The 15,403-nt window shown below is 39.7% G+C and overlaps 2 protein-coding genes and 1 long non-coding RNA gene across 3 annotated transcripts; 1 reads left to right on the top strand and 2 right to left on the bottom strand.

Annotated features, from left to right (window-relative positions):
* Positions 1–1,465: 1,465 nt before the first annotated feature.
* On the bottom strand, positions 1,466–7,541 carry ankrd29 (ankyrin repeat domain 29). Its single transcript, XM_028027546.1, is given in 11 exon segments — positions 1,466–1,932; positions 2,007–2,105; positions 2,211–2,306; positions 3,116–3,214; positions 3,576–3,674; positions 3,973–4,071; positions 4,210–4,308; positions 4,714–4,812; positions 5,796–5,906; positions 7,341–7,357; positions 7,360–7,541. Coding segments are annotated over 11 exon segments (948 nt in total). The 5' UTR covers positions 7,406–7,541; the 3' UTR covers positions 1,466–1,848.
* Positions 7,542–8,879: 1,338 nt separating this feature from the next.
* On the top strand, positions 8,880–14,116 carry cts12 (cathepsin 12). The gene is made up of 8 exons (XM_028026884.1): positions 8,880–9,293; positions 10,037–10,182; positions 10,265–10,384; positions 10,789–10,953; positions 11,573–11,794; positions 11,872–12,040; positions 13,272–13,377; positions 13,776–14,116. The coding sequence occupies exons 1-8, from the start codon at positions 9,263–9,265 to the stop codon at positions 13,873–13,875; spliced, it is 1,059 nt and encodes a 352-aa protein (XP_027882685.1). The 5' UTR covers positions 8,880–9,262; the 3' UTR covers positions 13,876–14,116.
* Positions 9,764–13,387, bottom strand: LOC114150481 (uncharacterized). The gene is made up of 2 exons (XR_003596755.1): positions 13,254–13,387; positions 9,764–10,145 (listed from the first exon to the last, which is right to left on the bottom strand). It is a non-coding gene; the product is annotated as an uncharacterized LOC114150481 (long non-coding RNA).
* Positions 14,117–15,403: the final 1,287 nt, after the last annotated feature.

The raw sequence follows: 15,403 nt of genomic DNA on the forward strand, positions 1-15,403 counted from the left end.
TCATAAATATATTGAAAGAAAGCCAAAAGGTCCAGGTGAACATTTAGACTTTTGTAAAGTTGTTAATCATCTGGACTTGTTTCCAATAGACATGCAGTCACATCTCCTTCTGTGCTTAGATTTGTTTCTTCCCCCCTGGACAGAGGAGTGAGTGATGAACCTGTTAATACTAGTTACTATGTGTGCTAGTAATTAAGTGAGTAGATATCCTTTTTTTTAATTTTTTTTAGCTAATTTCACAGATTAAAAAAAAAAAATCACAATGACAACATAATAAAATATATACAGTACAGACCAAAAGTTTGGACACACCTCTTAATTCAATGAGTTTCCTTTATTTTCATGACTATTGACATTGTAGATTCACACTGAAGGCATCAAAACTATGAATAAAATGTGGAAATATGCACTAAACAAAAAAGTGTAAAACTACTGAAAATAGCCCTTATATTCTAGTTTCTTCAAAGTAGCAACCTTTTGCTGTGATTACTGCTTTGCACACACTCTGCATTTTCTTGATGAGCTTCAAGAGGTCGTCACCTGAAATGGTTTTCACTTCATAGGTCAACCTGCCCTGTCAGGTTAATAAGTGGGATTTCTTGCCTTATAAATAGTCATGAAAATAAAGAAAACCCATTGAATTAGAAGGTGTGTCCAAACTTTTGGTCTGTACTGTCTGTATGTATATATATATATATAAACGAAATGATACCAATAAATAAAAAAATAATTAGCTTAAATAATTTAATATTAATGACTTCGTATTTCTTTTTTCTGGATGAAACCTTTGACAGAGCCATTATTGCTATGTCTTTTTTCCATTTTTCACATAGAAAACACTCTTGGTCCTGTGTTTCTTTGTCTTATTTTCAAGAGTGTGACTGAAAATGTTATTACATGCTAAAGTCTTATGACAGCATTGAACTTAAGGTTATGTTATGTCTCCACTCTGAAGTTTATTTGCCAAAGATGTTGCTTTGCAACTGCAAGGACAGACTCCAGTTTCCCACAGTTTTCTGTAAATATTTTTGCACTTCTTCCCTCCTTTGGTATTAAAAGTTTTGAACTCAGAACTGACACTATTTTTGTTCTCGACTTAGATACTACATATACTTCAGAGTCCTTTCCACCTTTAACTGTGCATGGATAGATTCATTTATCCCACAGCACATCCTTAGTTTCCTTTCTCACAGAAAGAACTCCTGCTATAGCACTTCTGTGTTTTGCCACACACTTTTCCTGAACAGTCTTTTTTATTGCTAGCATTAAACTGTATCTTCCCTCCCCCTTCTTTTCTATGTAAAGTACGCCTAGCACCCAGTTCTTCTAGCATTGTTGTAAAGTGACAGATTCACAGGATGATCAGTAGATAACTGGATTAAAAACTAGATTATATATGATGATATATAAATAAACTAAATTGAAAATTCCCTCATAACAAATGAAACATTCTGGTTACACAATGTATTACGCCATATTATTGTTTATTGTTGTGTCCTGTTACAAGGCCTGCCATCTTAGAACCAAACGGCAGCGACCGATAGTGCATTTATAACATTTATTGAAAAGGAAAATAAATAGTGTGCAAAATATCCATAATTCCTCTCATTAGAGGTAAACAAATAAACGTGTGCCAAGGAAAAAACAGCATAGAGAAGGCCAATAGATGTCTGTTATCTTACATTCAGTTCAAGTTTGTTCAGCTTTTCACAGCTTTGTCTCAGCCAGTATCATTAACCAAGCACCGTGTACAGTACATGTCGCAGTTGAGCAGTTTTGACTCTGTTGACGTCGTTCTTCCCCCTCACGACGCGTCGTCGTGTGAGAGGAGGCGAGTCCGGGCTTTCATCAACTGTCTCTGTTCACAACTTTCTGGCGCAAAACCCTCAGGATGCGATCGCTCTTTGTGAGATCAGCGGGGAGTTCGTTATGCTGCGAAACAGAACGCACAGGATGATCCAGGCGTGTCTTTTAGCTCGGTTTCTCGTCAAAGTTAGGAGAGTTACCTCGTTGGGTAAAGCGGTATCGGCGTTGGCTGCAAGCAGCAGGAGTACAGTCCGAATATTCCCACCCACGACGGCAGCGTGAAGGGCAGTGGAGCCATTCTGGAGACAAGACAAGGAGGGAACCTGCTCTATTATCTTTCATTTAGTTGTAAATTGCAGGAAACTTGAAGATTATCCTTCAGCTAGAGCTATAAGATTCCTAACCTTGAGAAGGCCGAGCATAGGAGAAAATTTCAGCAGCTCCTCGACGACGCCGTTGTGTCCTTTCAGCGCTGCTTTGAATAACGCCGTCGATCCATCCTTGAAAGTCGAGAGACCAAATGTACAAATCAGCTTCAGCTGCTTTCAACTACAAAAAAAATTAAATAAAACTTGACACCAAAATACTGCAACTTTGAATTTTGTGTGAGATTATTTGTGAAATGTCAGCAGAAATGCTATTTATTTCACTTGTTTGTAAGAATTTAAGTTAGCGCCCATTCAGCACTAAACTCTATGCTATTTCATTGTTTGTCAGAAATATGAATCATATTTAATCCAGTTTAAACACAGTTTTTAGATTTATCAAATCGTCTATCTGAAACCACAAATAACAGCTTTTTTGTAATTTGTTTTGGTTGATTGAGATAAGCAAATTTGAGGTGTTGTGGTGGTAACAACTCAAATGTGTTTCAGTTATATAAATACAAATTAAAGGACCTTCACTTACTCATTTTGTATTTCCTTTAGCATATAAAACGTATAAAATAATACTGATGCCTTGGAATTGTTTGTGGACAGATCTTCCAAATCGGGTCTATGCTTTTTTTTTTATCTTTTCTTTTTTTACTTCTTCTAATTAGGTAATCAGTTAATGCAAACAAAGTCTGAAACAAAGAGAAGACTGTGTGCTTTCAGTGACAGCATTATGCACTACTTGAGCATATTGTTTGGAAAAAATATTTTGCGAGACATCAATCATGAAAAAATAAGATCGTATAACATAAAATACCGCTTCGTTGACCTCATGACTTTTCTCAACACAGTCAAGGAGACTTTCTCAAGGTAAGATAACTTTATCCAACTCTCCAATCCAATCTGAAGTGACTTTCATACGAGGATTAATGTACTAATCTGTCAGCATCCCGATCTGCTCCGCGTAACAGAAGGACCTTCACCGCCTCACTGTGTCCCATCTGAGCTGCCATCCACAAGGGTGCCGTGCCGTCCTGGGAGAGAGATGGATGGTTAGGAGGTCGCGGAGAAAAACAAACTCCGTTTCCAGAACCACAGAGTTGAAGGAGTCATAATCTCCTAGCTACCGGCAGACGTCAGGCTTTCGTTCGCCTGCGTTTCAGCTACATCGTGTGCCGATATGTTCGGCAGACGTGATTAGAAAACTGCTGTTTACCTTGGTGAAACTGGTCACAGTGGAAGATGAAGCGCTCAGATTAGCATTATCGCAAAACGTGAACGCTGAGCGACAAACAGTGGCATGACAGACAGAACTAAACAGATTTATAGGGTAAAGCAGGTGACAAGTGCAGGCATGTGAAGGGATTTGTGCCTGCGGGGGTGGGGGGGCATTACCTCCCTGGCTTGGTTCACCTTGGCGCCAGAAGCCAGCAGCTGACGAATCACAGTCACATGACCCCCCTGGGCAGCTAGGAATAAAGGTGTAGCTCCATCCTAAAAAAAAAAAAAAAAAAAAGAATTAGCAGAGGCAAAACTCATTGTAAATGCACCCATGATTAGCTCATTAAATATATTTTCGCACAGTAAGGTTGTTGCTGTTTTTGGTACATGCTAATCCTGCTCAAGGTGATTCATGACTGACTCAGCAGTTTGGGGAAAACCAGAGAGACGGGATTCCTGTTGCACTGAGATCAACTAACCATCAAGTTTCTGACACAAAGGGAGACACAGTACAGAACAGATCAGGTGTGACAGTCTGAGGAGAGACCAGGCCTGTAGATGCAGATCTCACGTTTAGCCTCTCGTGAACGTTGGCTCCGTTCTTCAACAGGACGTCCACCACTGTCGAGTGTCCGTATTGCGAGGCAACGGTGAGGGCTGTGCCACCGTCCTGGTAGCGAAACATGAAAAGACAACATGAAAGTTACGCGTAATCTCAGAATGGAGAACGCAAAAACCACCTGGATGTATTCTTGGTAACTGGCTGAACCGTCGCCTGGCTTTTTCCCCCCACATGGTTACGTCGAACCTTTGTCCGTAGTTCGGTGGAGGCGCCGAACTCAAACAGCAGCTTCACGACGTCATGGTGTCCCTGCTGCGAGGCGAAGAACAAGGCCGTCGAACCTGTCTGAGGATAAAAATAGACACAGCTGTTTACATGGAGGACTGGTATCCAATTAGTCAACTCTAGTTTTATTAGTGAAAGTTGATCGCTACAAGACATTTTTCCTTTTGCTTCACAAATGATATTAGTTAATATTTCTCATGAAGCACATCAAAATAGCTCTCAAAAGAACCTGCTCATTCTACACATGTGTTACAGTTAGAGTTAGATCTGAAGACTAAACAACAAAAACCTTAAGGAACAAAAATCACTGTTACTCTAGATGTCGTTTTCTTTGATTGTGCGCCGAATAGGTGAATGGAGAATTTCGAAAACAGCAGCGATAGTTTCCTGATGATAATAGTTATTGAGGAAAATTCCTCTATCGTCAACAAATATTGTGAGTAATGTGTCCTGGAGCAGATCTACCTCTCTCTGGTAATTAATGTCTGCTCCTTGCATAATGAGCTCTTTGACGCACTCATAATGGCCGTTGTATGACGCCACCATCAGCGCTGTCGTTCCATACTGCAATAACAACCCCCCCCCCCAAAAAAACAAACAAACATACAATTAGTCAACCCATTAGAATGTTGCATTTATTCATAATCTGGCACTGGTATTAAAAATGGCTGCAGTGAACAGATTTTGCTCCTTCTTCAGCGCCTGTCACATGTGAGGTTCCCAGGATTTCCTGCTTTGGCTTTTATTTTTGGTTTACGCATTTCTTCTTATTGTCTGAAGTTAAATTCGACCAAATTTTTCTTGTTTCCCCAAATAAGATACAGGTGTGTTCTGGGCGTGGTCACAGGTGTGCCTCCAATTAACTCAAATATGTCGATTAACCAATCAGAAGATTTCAAGTCGTGAGATCATCAAATGGGCTTTTCCTCATTGCTTAAAGAGGAAGAGATCATTCTGCATGTAAACTTTTGATTTTGAAGACATTAATAAATAAATCTTTGAAATATTTGTTCTTCTAATTTTGTGGCATTAAGCAGCTTGATATTTTTAATTAACCTAACACAAGAAAAGTCAGACAGTGAAAAAAAAAAAGATGTGTATATGTCTTTTAATTCTGTATATTTAGGTATTGGGAGTACCTATAAGATTTTTTTTTGTCAAATTGTTTATTATTTGTTTTTCACATTTTTGTTTTTTACTGTCTGCTTGTCTTGTATGCAAAATATTTTTTAACCCTTGGTGTTTAAAGGTGTTATATAAGTGGGAATGTACAAGAGAAGACAAACAAAGACAAAAGCCATAATAAAAAAAAAGAAACATGCATTCAAAATAAAGAAGACAATCCCCACAAAAAAATCTTGGTGATAAGAGAACTGCAATAGTGAGATGCGGATAAATTCACATTATGCAAACTGAAAAAAAAAAAAAGTATACACATACAAACACAAACACATGCTCCACAGAGGTAACGCTCGACGCTCTCTGTATCTCTGCCACAGGCGGGTTACGGTTACAGCGTGCGGCTGAGCGGCATGCAGCGTCCGTACACTGTCTCTGCAGTCGGCGTCCACTCGCCCGCTGTTGAGCAGCAGCTGAAGCAGAGCCAGGTTTCCCTTCCTGGCCGCCCAGAACCCGGCGTTAGCCAGGGGTGTTTCCTTCTGCAGGGGGGTAAATGCACACAACAACCGCTCCCACTGAAACCACCATTATAAGCATTACACACTCTGACAGCAGAGAGTGGCCACCGTGGTGTGTGACCAGGTGTCACCACTAAGAGTAGATGCTGCACAGGTTGCTGTGTCTGTGTGCAGCTGAGAGGTCAGTAACCCAGTAAGACAGATCAGTGGTCTCTAGGCAACCCAAAACGTTTATTTTTTGGGTAAGTCTAACTCTTCAACCTAAAATTCAGTTACTTTTACTTTCTTGGGGGGGGGTGGACTTTTTTTATGGAGTTCCATTTGTGCAAATGAGCATATTTTTGGCACAAATAGAACCCCATAGAAGTAGTTTTACTAGCCTGTCCTTTTTACTTTTCCTTGAGTAATATTTTTTTTAAGTATTGCTACTCTTGAGAAGAACTTCTGCTCACTCTACCGGAAGTGAGTAACTTCACTAGAAGAAGAAAATCAAAAGATTCATGAGACGCACACACACCTGCAGCTTACGCTAAAGCACAGCTTCTTGTTTGGTCTAAAGTTTTGTTTGTCTGTTATTTTCTACCTGCTCAATCTTTTATTTGTATTAATTTCTTTCATTTTACTCATTACAAACTGGACATAACTTTGCATTTTTGCCTGTCTGATTACGTCATTTTTAACTATTCTGATCATTATTCAGCACTTGACTGGCCTTTTAACCAGATATTCTTTGAGTAATTTCTTGGACAGTTTTTACTTTTACTAGGTTTACTATGAAGTAGTGCTAGTCAGGTTCACGAATGTCCTTCAACGGTTACAAATGGACAGCTTTTTGGTTATTTTCTGTCCAGTCTTTGTCCTTGACCGTAACACAAATTTGTACAGAGTGTGTTTAAAAAAACAAGGGCAAATGGAGAACTTTTTGGGGGGGTTAAAAAACTAAAAGAGGACCAGCAAACATGACAGGAGATGTACTATATCTTTACAAACGGGAACAACTCTAAACATCGGACAGACCCTGGGTGATGCATCACGGTTCGGCTCAGTTACTAACCATTGATTGCCACCACTTAAAGAGATTAGTTTAAGAACGTCGGCCTCGTAGGAAACCAACAAAAGTATAATTAATAAAACGAGGACTAACTTAAAAATGTTGTTTGCTGTTGTTATTCTGAACAGTCAGGATTGTTCATAAACACCCAAGATGTATTCGTCAAAGACTCGTGAGCCATTTAATGCAGCTATTGTGCCCCAGAAATGTGCTACACTGTTTGAGTCAGTCTAATGTAACCTCTATTCCCTTTACACTTAAACACATCACGTCATTAAACAAATCCTGACTATACAGCAGTCTGCTTTTGACCAGCAGCAGCTGCTGCCGTGTGTCCCGTGATGATGCGGGCCGTTTCAGGCAGGCTGCCCGGGCAAAGATGGATGGAGACAGCTGCGTTTTACCTTGAAAGACATCCTGCAGACCTCAGTCGTGACTCATGGCGCTCCGTTGATGCGCACTCACTCATTAGGCGCGATGCTGCGCGTAATTTGCCTGTTTTGCCGCACCGCGTTTGGGTGTTGCCCCCGTCGCGGACATCATAATAACAGCGGGAGCGAGTCAGCTGTATGAGCTCAGCCTCTGCAGTGGACCCCGCAAGGAGGAAGCACCGCCACCAGAGGGCGCTGCAGAATACCGGAGGGGGGGAATCAAGTATCCACTTCTTCTCCCAACTATTACGATCAAACTCAAGGTAGACGTATTTGAACGTTTAAACGGTAGAATAATTTTGTGCTTTGTTTTTGTTATTTTCCTCCAGAATTGCACAAGTCAAGTCATAAATCAAAAGTTCCTCAAATAAAAAGTATTAGTTTAAAAATGGGTACAATGGCTCACACAACCCTTTTCACATTAAAAGGACAACCTTTACTGTACTTTACTGTAATTTTACAGGACAAATACAAAATCATCTGTAATAGTGATCTGACATAGAGTTTAAAAAAAAATTGCTTTATGAATAAAAATCTTACGAGTGTTGTTGGAGTCTGCCAATACTTTGTAGAAGCACCTTCAGTTGTAACAATACGTTTCTAAGGTTACGTCTATACCAGCTTTGCAGATCTAGAAACTGAGATTTATGCCCGTTCTACTTTGCATAGTATTGAGTGAAACTGCCACAGATAGTCTGTCGGATTTAAGTCTGTCGGATTTAAGTCTGTCGGATTTAAGTCTGGACCTTGACTAGGCCTTTATTGAGCATGAATATGACCTGACCCATTCCGTTGTGGCTCTGGCTACATGTTTTGGGTTGTCCTTTTGCAAAACTTAAGTTTCTGTGTCCATGTTAAAGAAAAGAAAGTCCTACAGCAGAAAGTTTAATGACGGGGATAGTGTATTCATATTGACATGCAGTGTGGTTTGCATGTAGGACCAAATGTTGGGCCAATTTTGTTCTTATCGGGTCAGAACACCTTATTCCACATGTTCACTTCAATTCCATTAGGGACTTGCAAGTCTATCAGTTATTATTATTATTTCCTGACATTTTCTTCTACCTGAGCTGAGTTATTTTGGGCTGCATCTCTGATTAAATCACTCCCTGCCTGGCAGAATACAAATGTGTGCCACTATGTGTTATTTTCTTTCCACTTCAGAGTCAGGCTCCACTGTCACATAAAATCCCCTCCAAAATACATTGAAACCTACTGTGGCTATAAATTGTGGGAAAAGTCCAGCGAGTGGGAACGCTGTATGCCTCGGAAGAGAGCCGAGTTGTTTTTATATTGTTTGCTCAGCATTTCACATTAAAATTCTTCAAAAATCTAATTGAAAATGAATCTTTAAAAAAAAAATGCTTTGAAACTGAAAATGAATTAAAATTCTTCAGTTGAAACCTTGGTGTTTCCCCCTAAAATTGACCTTGTGACTCTTCCCAGCTCCATGTGACAATGTTAAAGAGCTTCATAAATAAAAAGTCTACAAAAAGTAAAGCCCAGACTGTGATCTCAGTGAAACGCTGCTCACATAATGCACCAGAATCAACTCTGTGTTTATTCAAATGCAACCGTTTGCAGCTGATGTCATTTCAGTGCAAACTTTAATCAGATTAGACGCATTGTCCCTTTTTCGCCTGTGCCGGGTGCAGGGAGTTGTGCTCGGCTACAAACATGTATTTGAGGGATTAACAATACTGCAGCTTTAGCTGTTTCTAGGTGATAACTGCAGAGGGTTTGGAGGACAACATATTTTTGTTGACTAATGCCACTGCAGAGTGCTGGCAAAGGCGTTAATTTAAGGATTGAGCAGGAACATATAGTTTACCAGAAAGCTTTATATAGCAGGCTGGAAGCTGGAGTCGCTACGCTGTTGGAGTTGCTGTTGGAACATGGGAACAAAACAGACTCACCTGTGTGCAGGTAGGCAGCCCAGGATTCTTTGTTTTATTTTATTCGTGAAACCAACTGAGCTCCTATCGGTGTGATTAATATGATTTTCCTTGAATGTAGCGCCGGTGTGATAGGGGTGGGCATTTATTGTATTGTTTATCATTTATCGTGATAAATTTCTTCTTATTAGACTTGTGATTTATAGTTGTTGTGATAAATTCCAATTAATGATGTATTAAAACTCTCCAAAACTCCGTGTTGTCGGGATTGTTAGTTTTACTATTTTCTGCACTGTTTGTTCAATGGCAGTATCAATAAATATGAATTAATTTGAACATATAGTTAAATTCACAGTTTAGTGACGCAAATCACATTTCTTTTTGTGAGTTGTCTGCTAAAGGAGCGTACTACAAAGGGGAATGTTTTTCAAGAGCATTATTTGTGTTTGTTGGGCTATGCTTGCTGTGTCACAGCGATACAGTACCTAAAAAAGCAGCAAATAGTTATAGGCACCTTTATTTTTATCATATTACCACAAAATATCGTGATTAAATTTTAAGTCCATGTCCCCCACCCATGCTGTGTGCTTTTAAAACTGAAGAGGGAGAATAATGTGATTCTGAAAATGAGGGCTCAGCAGAAGAGACAGAATAGTTCATAGTGTTTTGATCCTGGTGTTTGGGTCGGTGAACTCCTGCCACCTTCTTTACAATACGATGCGTAAAGTCCCAATTCAACGAGAGGTTGTGACTCGTTGTTGTCTTTCCTTCCAGCTGGGCTGGTGAGCCTTCTGCTGAGGGCGGCCCTGCTCTCCGTCCTGCTGTGCAGCCCGCAGACGGTGCTGTCGGAATCGGACGAGGTGGTCCTGACCGAGTGGGAGATCTGGAAAAGCAGCAATGGCATAAGCTACGACGAATCAGTGAGAGCGAACAGACGGCTAAAACACATCGACACAATCAAGAGTACGAGTTTTTTTTTTTATTCTTTGATTTGTTATTCAGGAGGACATGCAGCGGAGGGCCATCTGGGAGGACAACAAGCGCAAGATTGAAGAGCACAACCAAGGCTTTCTCCTGGGGAGGATGTCCTTTGCTATGGCCATGAATAAATATGGAGACCTTGTAAGAAGTGCTGCTTTACTCTCACGTTTGTTTTTGACAGAAACACCAAGAAATAACTACAAAATAAAACCCTATGTAGAAGTTTGTAGTCTGTCTCCTCGCACAAGACTGACCTTGCTTTAGTTTATCTAACGGAGATAAAATGCTTTTTTAAGCTGACCTTAAACATCTTCAGTTCAGCAATAGACCACCCACTGTTAAGTCTATTGCTGCTTTCTCAGCCAAACAACTGCATCAAGCAACATCATGTACACAAACTTTGCTTAGCTGAGAAACCAAACTTAATTTCTTCACTTGTCGACAAACTCACTGCAATATGACATCTGTTAGCTACAGGTAGCTGAGCTAACTGCTGAAAATAACTTGACAGAACCTGAATTGTGTCTTTTTTTTCCAACTTGTAGACAAGGCAGGAATACCAAAATCTGCAGGGAGCCAAGATCAACGCCCAGTTTGTGCCGAGAGGAAAGGAGGATTCAGCTCAAAGACTGCGCTACAACGCTAAGAAACTAGAAGCTGCGGTTGTTGACTACAGGAGCATGGGCTATGTCACTGAGGTGAAAGACCAGGTAAGACCACACCTGTGCAGTCAGCTCAGCATGTCCTATCCAGACTAAGGGTGCATTCACACCCTTGTCTATAAAGTCCAGTTCATTTGGGGAGGTGTGAATGCGCAATCGAACTCTGATGTGAACCAAAAAAGCGAATTCTGGTTCACCTAAAAACCTAGATCTTGGTTCAATTGAACTCTGGCGCGGTTCAAATGCATATGTGGATGTGGACCGCTCCAAGAGCAGGATGTGAGCTAAAGCGCAAGGCATTCTGGGTAAGTGCTAGCAGGAGAAATGGCTGGTGGTCTTTTACTAAAGACAAAAGAGAAATCCTACGACCGCTAAAATCTGATACTACTCCATTTATATTTACACTTTGAAAAGGTTTTTGTGTTGTTTCCTTCAGTAGTTCTTGATGCAGCGCCCCCACAGGCGAGGAGGTGAACAGGTTTTTCAAATAGTTTGCATTGTTTGACACAGTGCAGTGTGAAAGTGAACCGCACCAGCTGAAAATGTAACAAATGTTGAAATTTTGGTCCCCAGTTAAACCGAGTCTACCGGACTATCAGGTGAGGAAACATCTGATAGTCTGACGTTTTTTACGACGAGAGTCACAATCTGTGGTTTGTCTTCTCAGGGCTATTGCGGCTCGTGCTGGGCTTTCAGCACAACAGGGGCGATAGAAGGACAACTGTACAAGAAATCGGGTCAGCTGGTGTCTTTGAGCGAGCAGAACCTGGTGGACTGCTCCAAATCTTTCGGCACCTACGGCTGCAGTGGCGCCTGGATGGCCAACGCCTACGACTACGTGATCAGCAACGGTCTGCAGACGACAGACACCTATCCGTACACCTCCGTGGTGAGGCCCAGTCTGAAGATCTGTAGGCTCAAACGGAGAAGGGTTCGTCATCCAGGGCCATTCGTTTCTCTCCACAGGACTCACAGCCCTGTTTCTACGACAGCAGGCTTGCAGTGGCTCATATCAGAGACTACAGGTTCATTCCCAAAGGAGACGAGCAGGCGCTGGCCGACGCCGTGGCAACCGTCGGGCCAATTACAGTAGCTGTGGATGCTGATCATGCAAGCTTCCTCTTCTACAGCTCAGGTTATTATCCGCTTTGTTCACATATGAATTAGTCGTTATGAAATTTGTTACTTGATTTGATCAAACGCGTGTCTTGTCCTGGAATTTTAAGCAGCATAACTATCCTTCTTGCATCAGTTTCCAGCTACAGAAGTTGCCAGATAGACCAACTTCTATAAGCCCCGATGGGCATTGCACCTGTCTCACACCAGCAGCAGCAGAATATAATACAGATTTTTCCTCCTCTGTCAGTTAAGAGCAAGATTTATTTCAAACAGCAAAATTGCTTTTTTGTGCTGCTTCTTATTTGTGTGATTTTTAAACAAGCAACTGATTGCAAGCAATTTGAGCTTGATTTAGAAATTAAGAGATTTCAGTCCAAAATCAACACGTAAATGTTTGTTTTACCAGTTTTGTTTTTTTTTTGTTTGCATGTAAAGCTGTGTTTATTTATAAAAATCTTTGCGCATTTAGAGAGCAGTGTTTTCAAGAAATAGCAAAAGTTCAGGTTTGTTTTGGTTGCTAAAATCTAGTGTCACATTCCTGGCTAGAAATTGTGAGAGAACAATGAACAGACACATTTATAAATAAATTAGAACACCATCAAAAGTAATTTTATTTCAGTAATTCAGTTGCAATAACCAAAGCATGTATAGATTGATAGCACGCGGGGCAATATATTGTGTTTGTTTCTGTTAATTATGATTATGAAAATTTAAAATTCAGTTTATCAAGCTATTAAAACATAACATAAGACCAAGAGCAAAATACGCCGGGATGCAGAAACATTATGGCAGTCAGTTACACCTGTTATAAGGAGGAAGAATAAAAAAGGCCATTGTTAAGAAAAAGCTAAGTCCTGTATTTCAGCATATTAATGGAAAGTTAAGTGGAAGGAAAAAGTGTGAACAAAAGTTTGGTTTCATTTTAGCTGAAAGCCTTCATAAAAATGATCCGAGATAAATGCATGCAATATATTACTGTGTGTAATGAATCTATATATTGTTCTGTATGGATTTGACTTTTGGAATAGAATTTCTGAAATACTGAAGTTTGGATGATATTCTTATTTGATAAAACTCTACGTTAGGGATGAAATAACTTTGCAATTGCAATCCCTTTACTAGTTACTACGAATGACGTGTTTTGTAAGATGTAAATCTAATCATTCATGATGATTCAAAACTCTAAGTGCAAAGCAGAGAAGGCAGGAAGTTTTTACATAAAGTCCTACCTTTGAATTTCTCTACAGGAATTTACAACGAGCCCAGCTGTAACCCCAACCACCTGAGCCACGCAGTTCTGCTGGTCGGCTACGGCTCTGAGGAAGGACATGACTACTGGATCGTCAAAAACAGGTATTTATGACACTTTCTATGTAAATCAAAATGTGTCCAGGGTTTCCCCTCGTGTATCATAAGCCTGGCGGGTCACCAGGCTTTACTTGTGCCCCCACCAGGCTTAGCATCGCTTATTTATTTAAGCCTTTTTAAAATGTTTGCATTTTTTAAGACTTTATAGTTGGTGTCCAGGTATTAATCTTCCAATCTTTCAATAACACATTATTATCAAGTGATATTTTCAAATTTCCTGTCAACTTTAAAAATTAACTCAAAAATAAGACAGGATGAATGACTGCCCTAGTGCCCAACCACCGGGCTTAGCAAGTTTTCTGGGGGAAACGTTGGTGTCACTTTAAAACAAAAATGGTACGCCTTGATGTATTACTGATTTTTCTTCTTTTTTTTTTTCCTAGTTGGGGAACCAGCTGGGGTGAGGGCGGATACATGCGGATGGCCCGGAACGGCGGCAACACTTGTGGCATCGCAAGCTATGCTTTGTACCCAATTTTATGATTACAAGAACCCTAGAAACAGATCGTTCTAAACTATAAGCAACACTTTTCATTTTCTTTGTATTCTTAAGATGCATAGCTTGTGAACCTGTCGGACATCAGGCTCTCATAGGGAATACATTACCTCTCTCAGGGATGTAGAAGAGTGTAGATTCTCAACTATTCAGACATTTCTGTTTGTACAACTTGTTAAAAAAAAATTCAAACTGAAAATTTAAATAAAATTTGGATATTTAACCTTGGACAGACTTGAGAACGTTCATTAAAGTCGTTTTATGCACATGGGGGAAACATCAGCCCCTAACATCTGTCTCTTGTTTTCAACGGGAAAATATCCAACCATCATTAATTATCGGGTCTGACGAATGCAGCGACAACCTTGGTGGACAAACTGATTTTTGGCACATTTTGAGGTGAGCTATGAATCCAGCAGATGCTTGTTTTCCCTCTGTAGTTTCTCTAAACCTAAACAACAAAGTATCCTCTTCTCCCTCATCCACAAGCTGTTTGAATATGAGAGTTAACATCTGAAGAATCCCTGAAAAAGCATCAAACTTTTTCAGAGATGTAATAGATATTGAACATAGTTGTCAATTTTAACTTCTATAAAGCCCTGGAAACATTTACGAACATTCAAACTAACCACTAATCAAAATGCGGTGGAGTTAAGATTAATTGAAAAATAAGAAAAAAAAATGCTCAGACATAGAAATGGTGACCGTTTGTTTAATGAACAAGATGAGAATGGAGACTAAAAGATAAAAAGCTGTCAAGATGAAAACCTGAAGTTTTGTCTACCTGTGATTCAAATTTTGTTCCTCAAATAACTTTCATGCAGTTTACCTGGGGCTAAAAATGTACAAATAAAAACATTGCTTTGGGTTAAAGAAGAACAACTAGCCAATCCAAAAAAAAAAAAAAAGTATTCTGGCAGAGCAAGTACTAAAAATTTAGCATGCAAACAACATATTAGTGGGCAATTTAATTAGCATGTTAGTTCGCTAGCAACAGTTCTTTTTTCCCCCAGCTTGAATTACATTTGCTTTGATAAAAACAATTAAACTAACCAGCCAACCCAAAATAGTGTGAAAAATTGCCTTCTGGCATTTGTGTTGTGATAACAGAGCAAGTACAAAATATTTAGCATGTAAAAACATTTTCTCCAACAAGAAACAGCTACCTTTACTCAAATTAGCATGTTAGCTCACTGTCTACGTTTTCTTTTCCAGCTTGGTTTAAATTTGCTTTAATAAAAATAATACATTTTTATAAATGTCTTTGCATGTTGAAGAAGATATTTTACAGAGATATCTTAGCCAATGTTTACAAATTTGACTCATTTTTGTTCCGCGAGCATGGCTAATTTGAGGGATAGCGCCATTTTATTATGACCAAGTTTAATGACTAAAACTCAGTTCAAGACTGGCACATAAAATAAAAGGCTAAAATTGCTTAATGTTTTAACTTCACACCTGTAGCTTTTTATTTTTAAAACGCTTCCAGGTTATTTTTTAAACTAATTCATATTG

This window comes from Xiphophorus couchianus, chromosome 9, assembly GCF_001444195.1.
Source record: "Xiphophorus couchianus chromosome 9, X_couchianus-1.0, whole genome shotgun sequence".
Classification (NCBI taxonomy): Eukaryota; Metazoa; Chordata; class Actinopteri; order Cyprinodontiformes; family Poeciliidae; genus Xiphophorus; species Xiphophorus couchianus.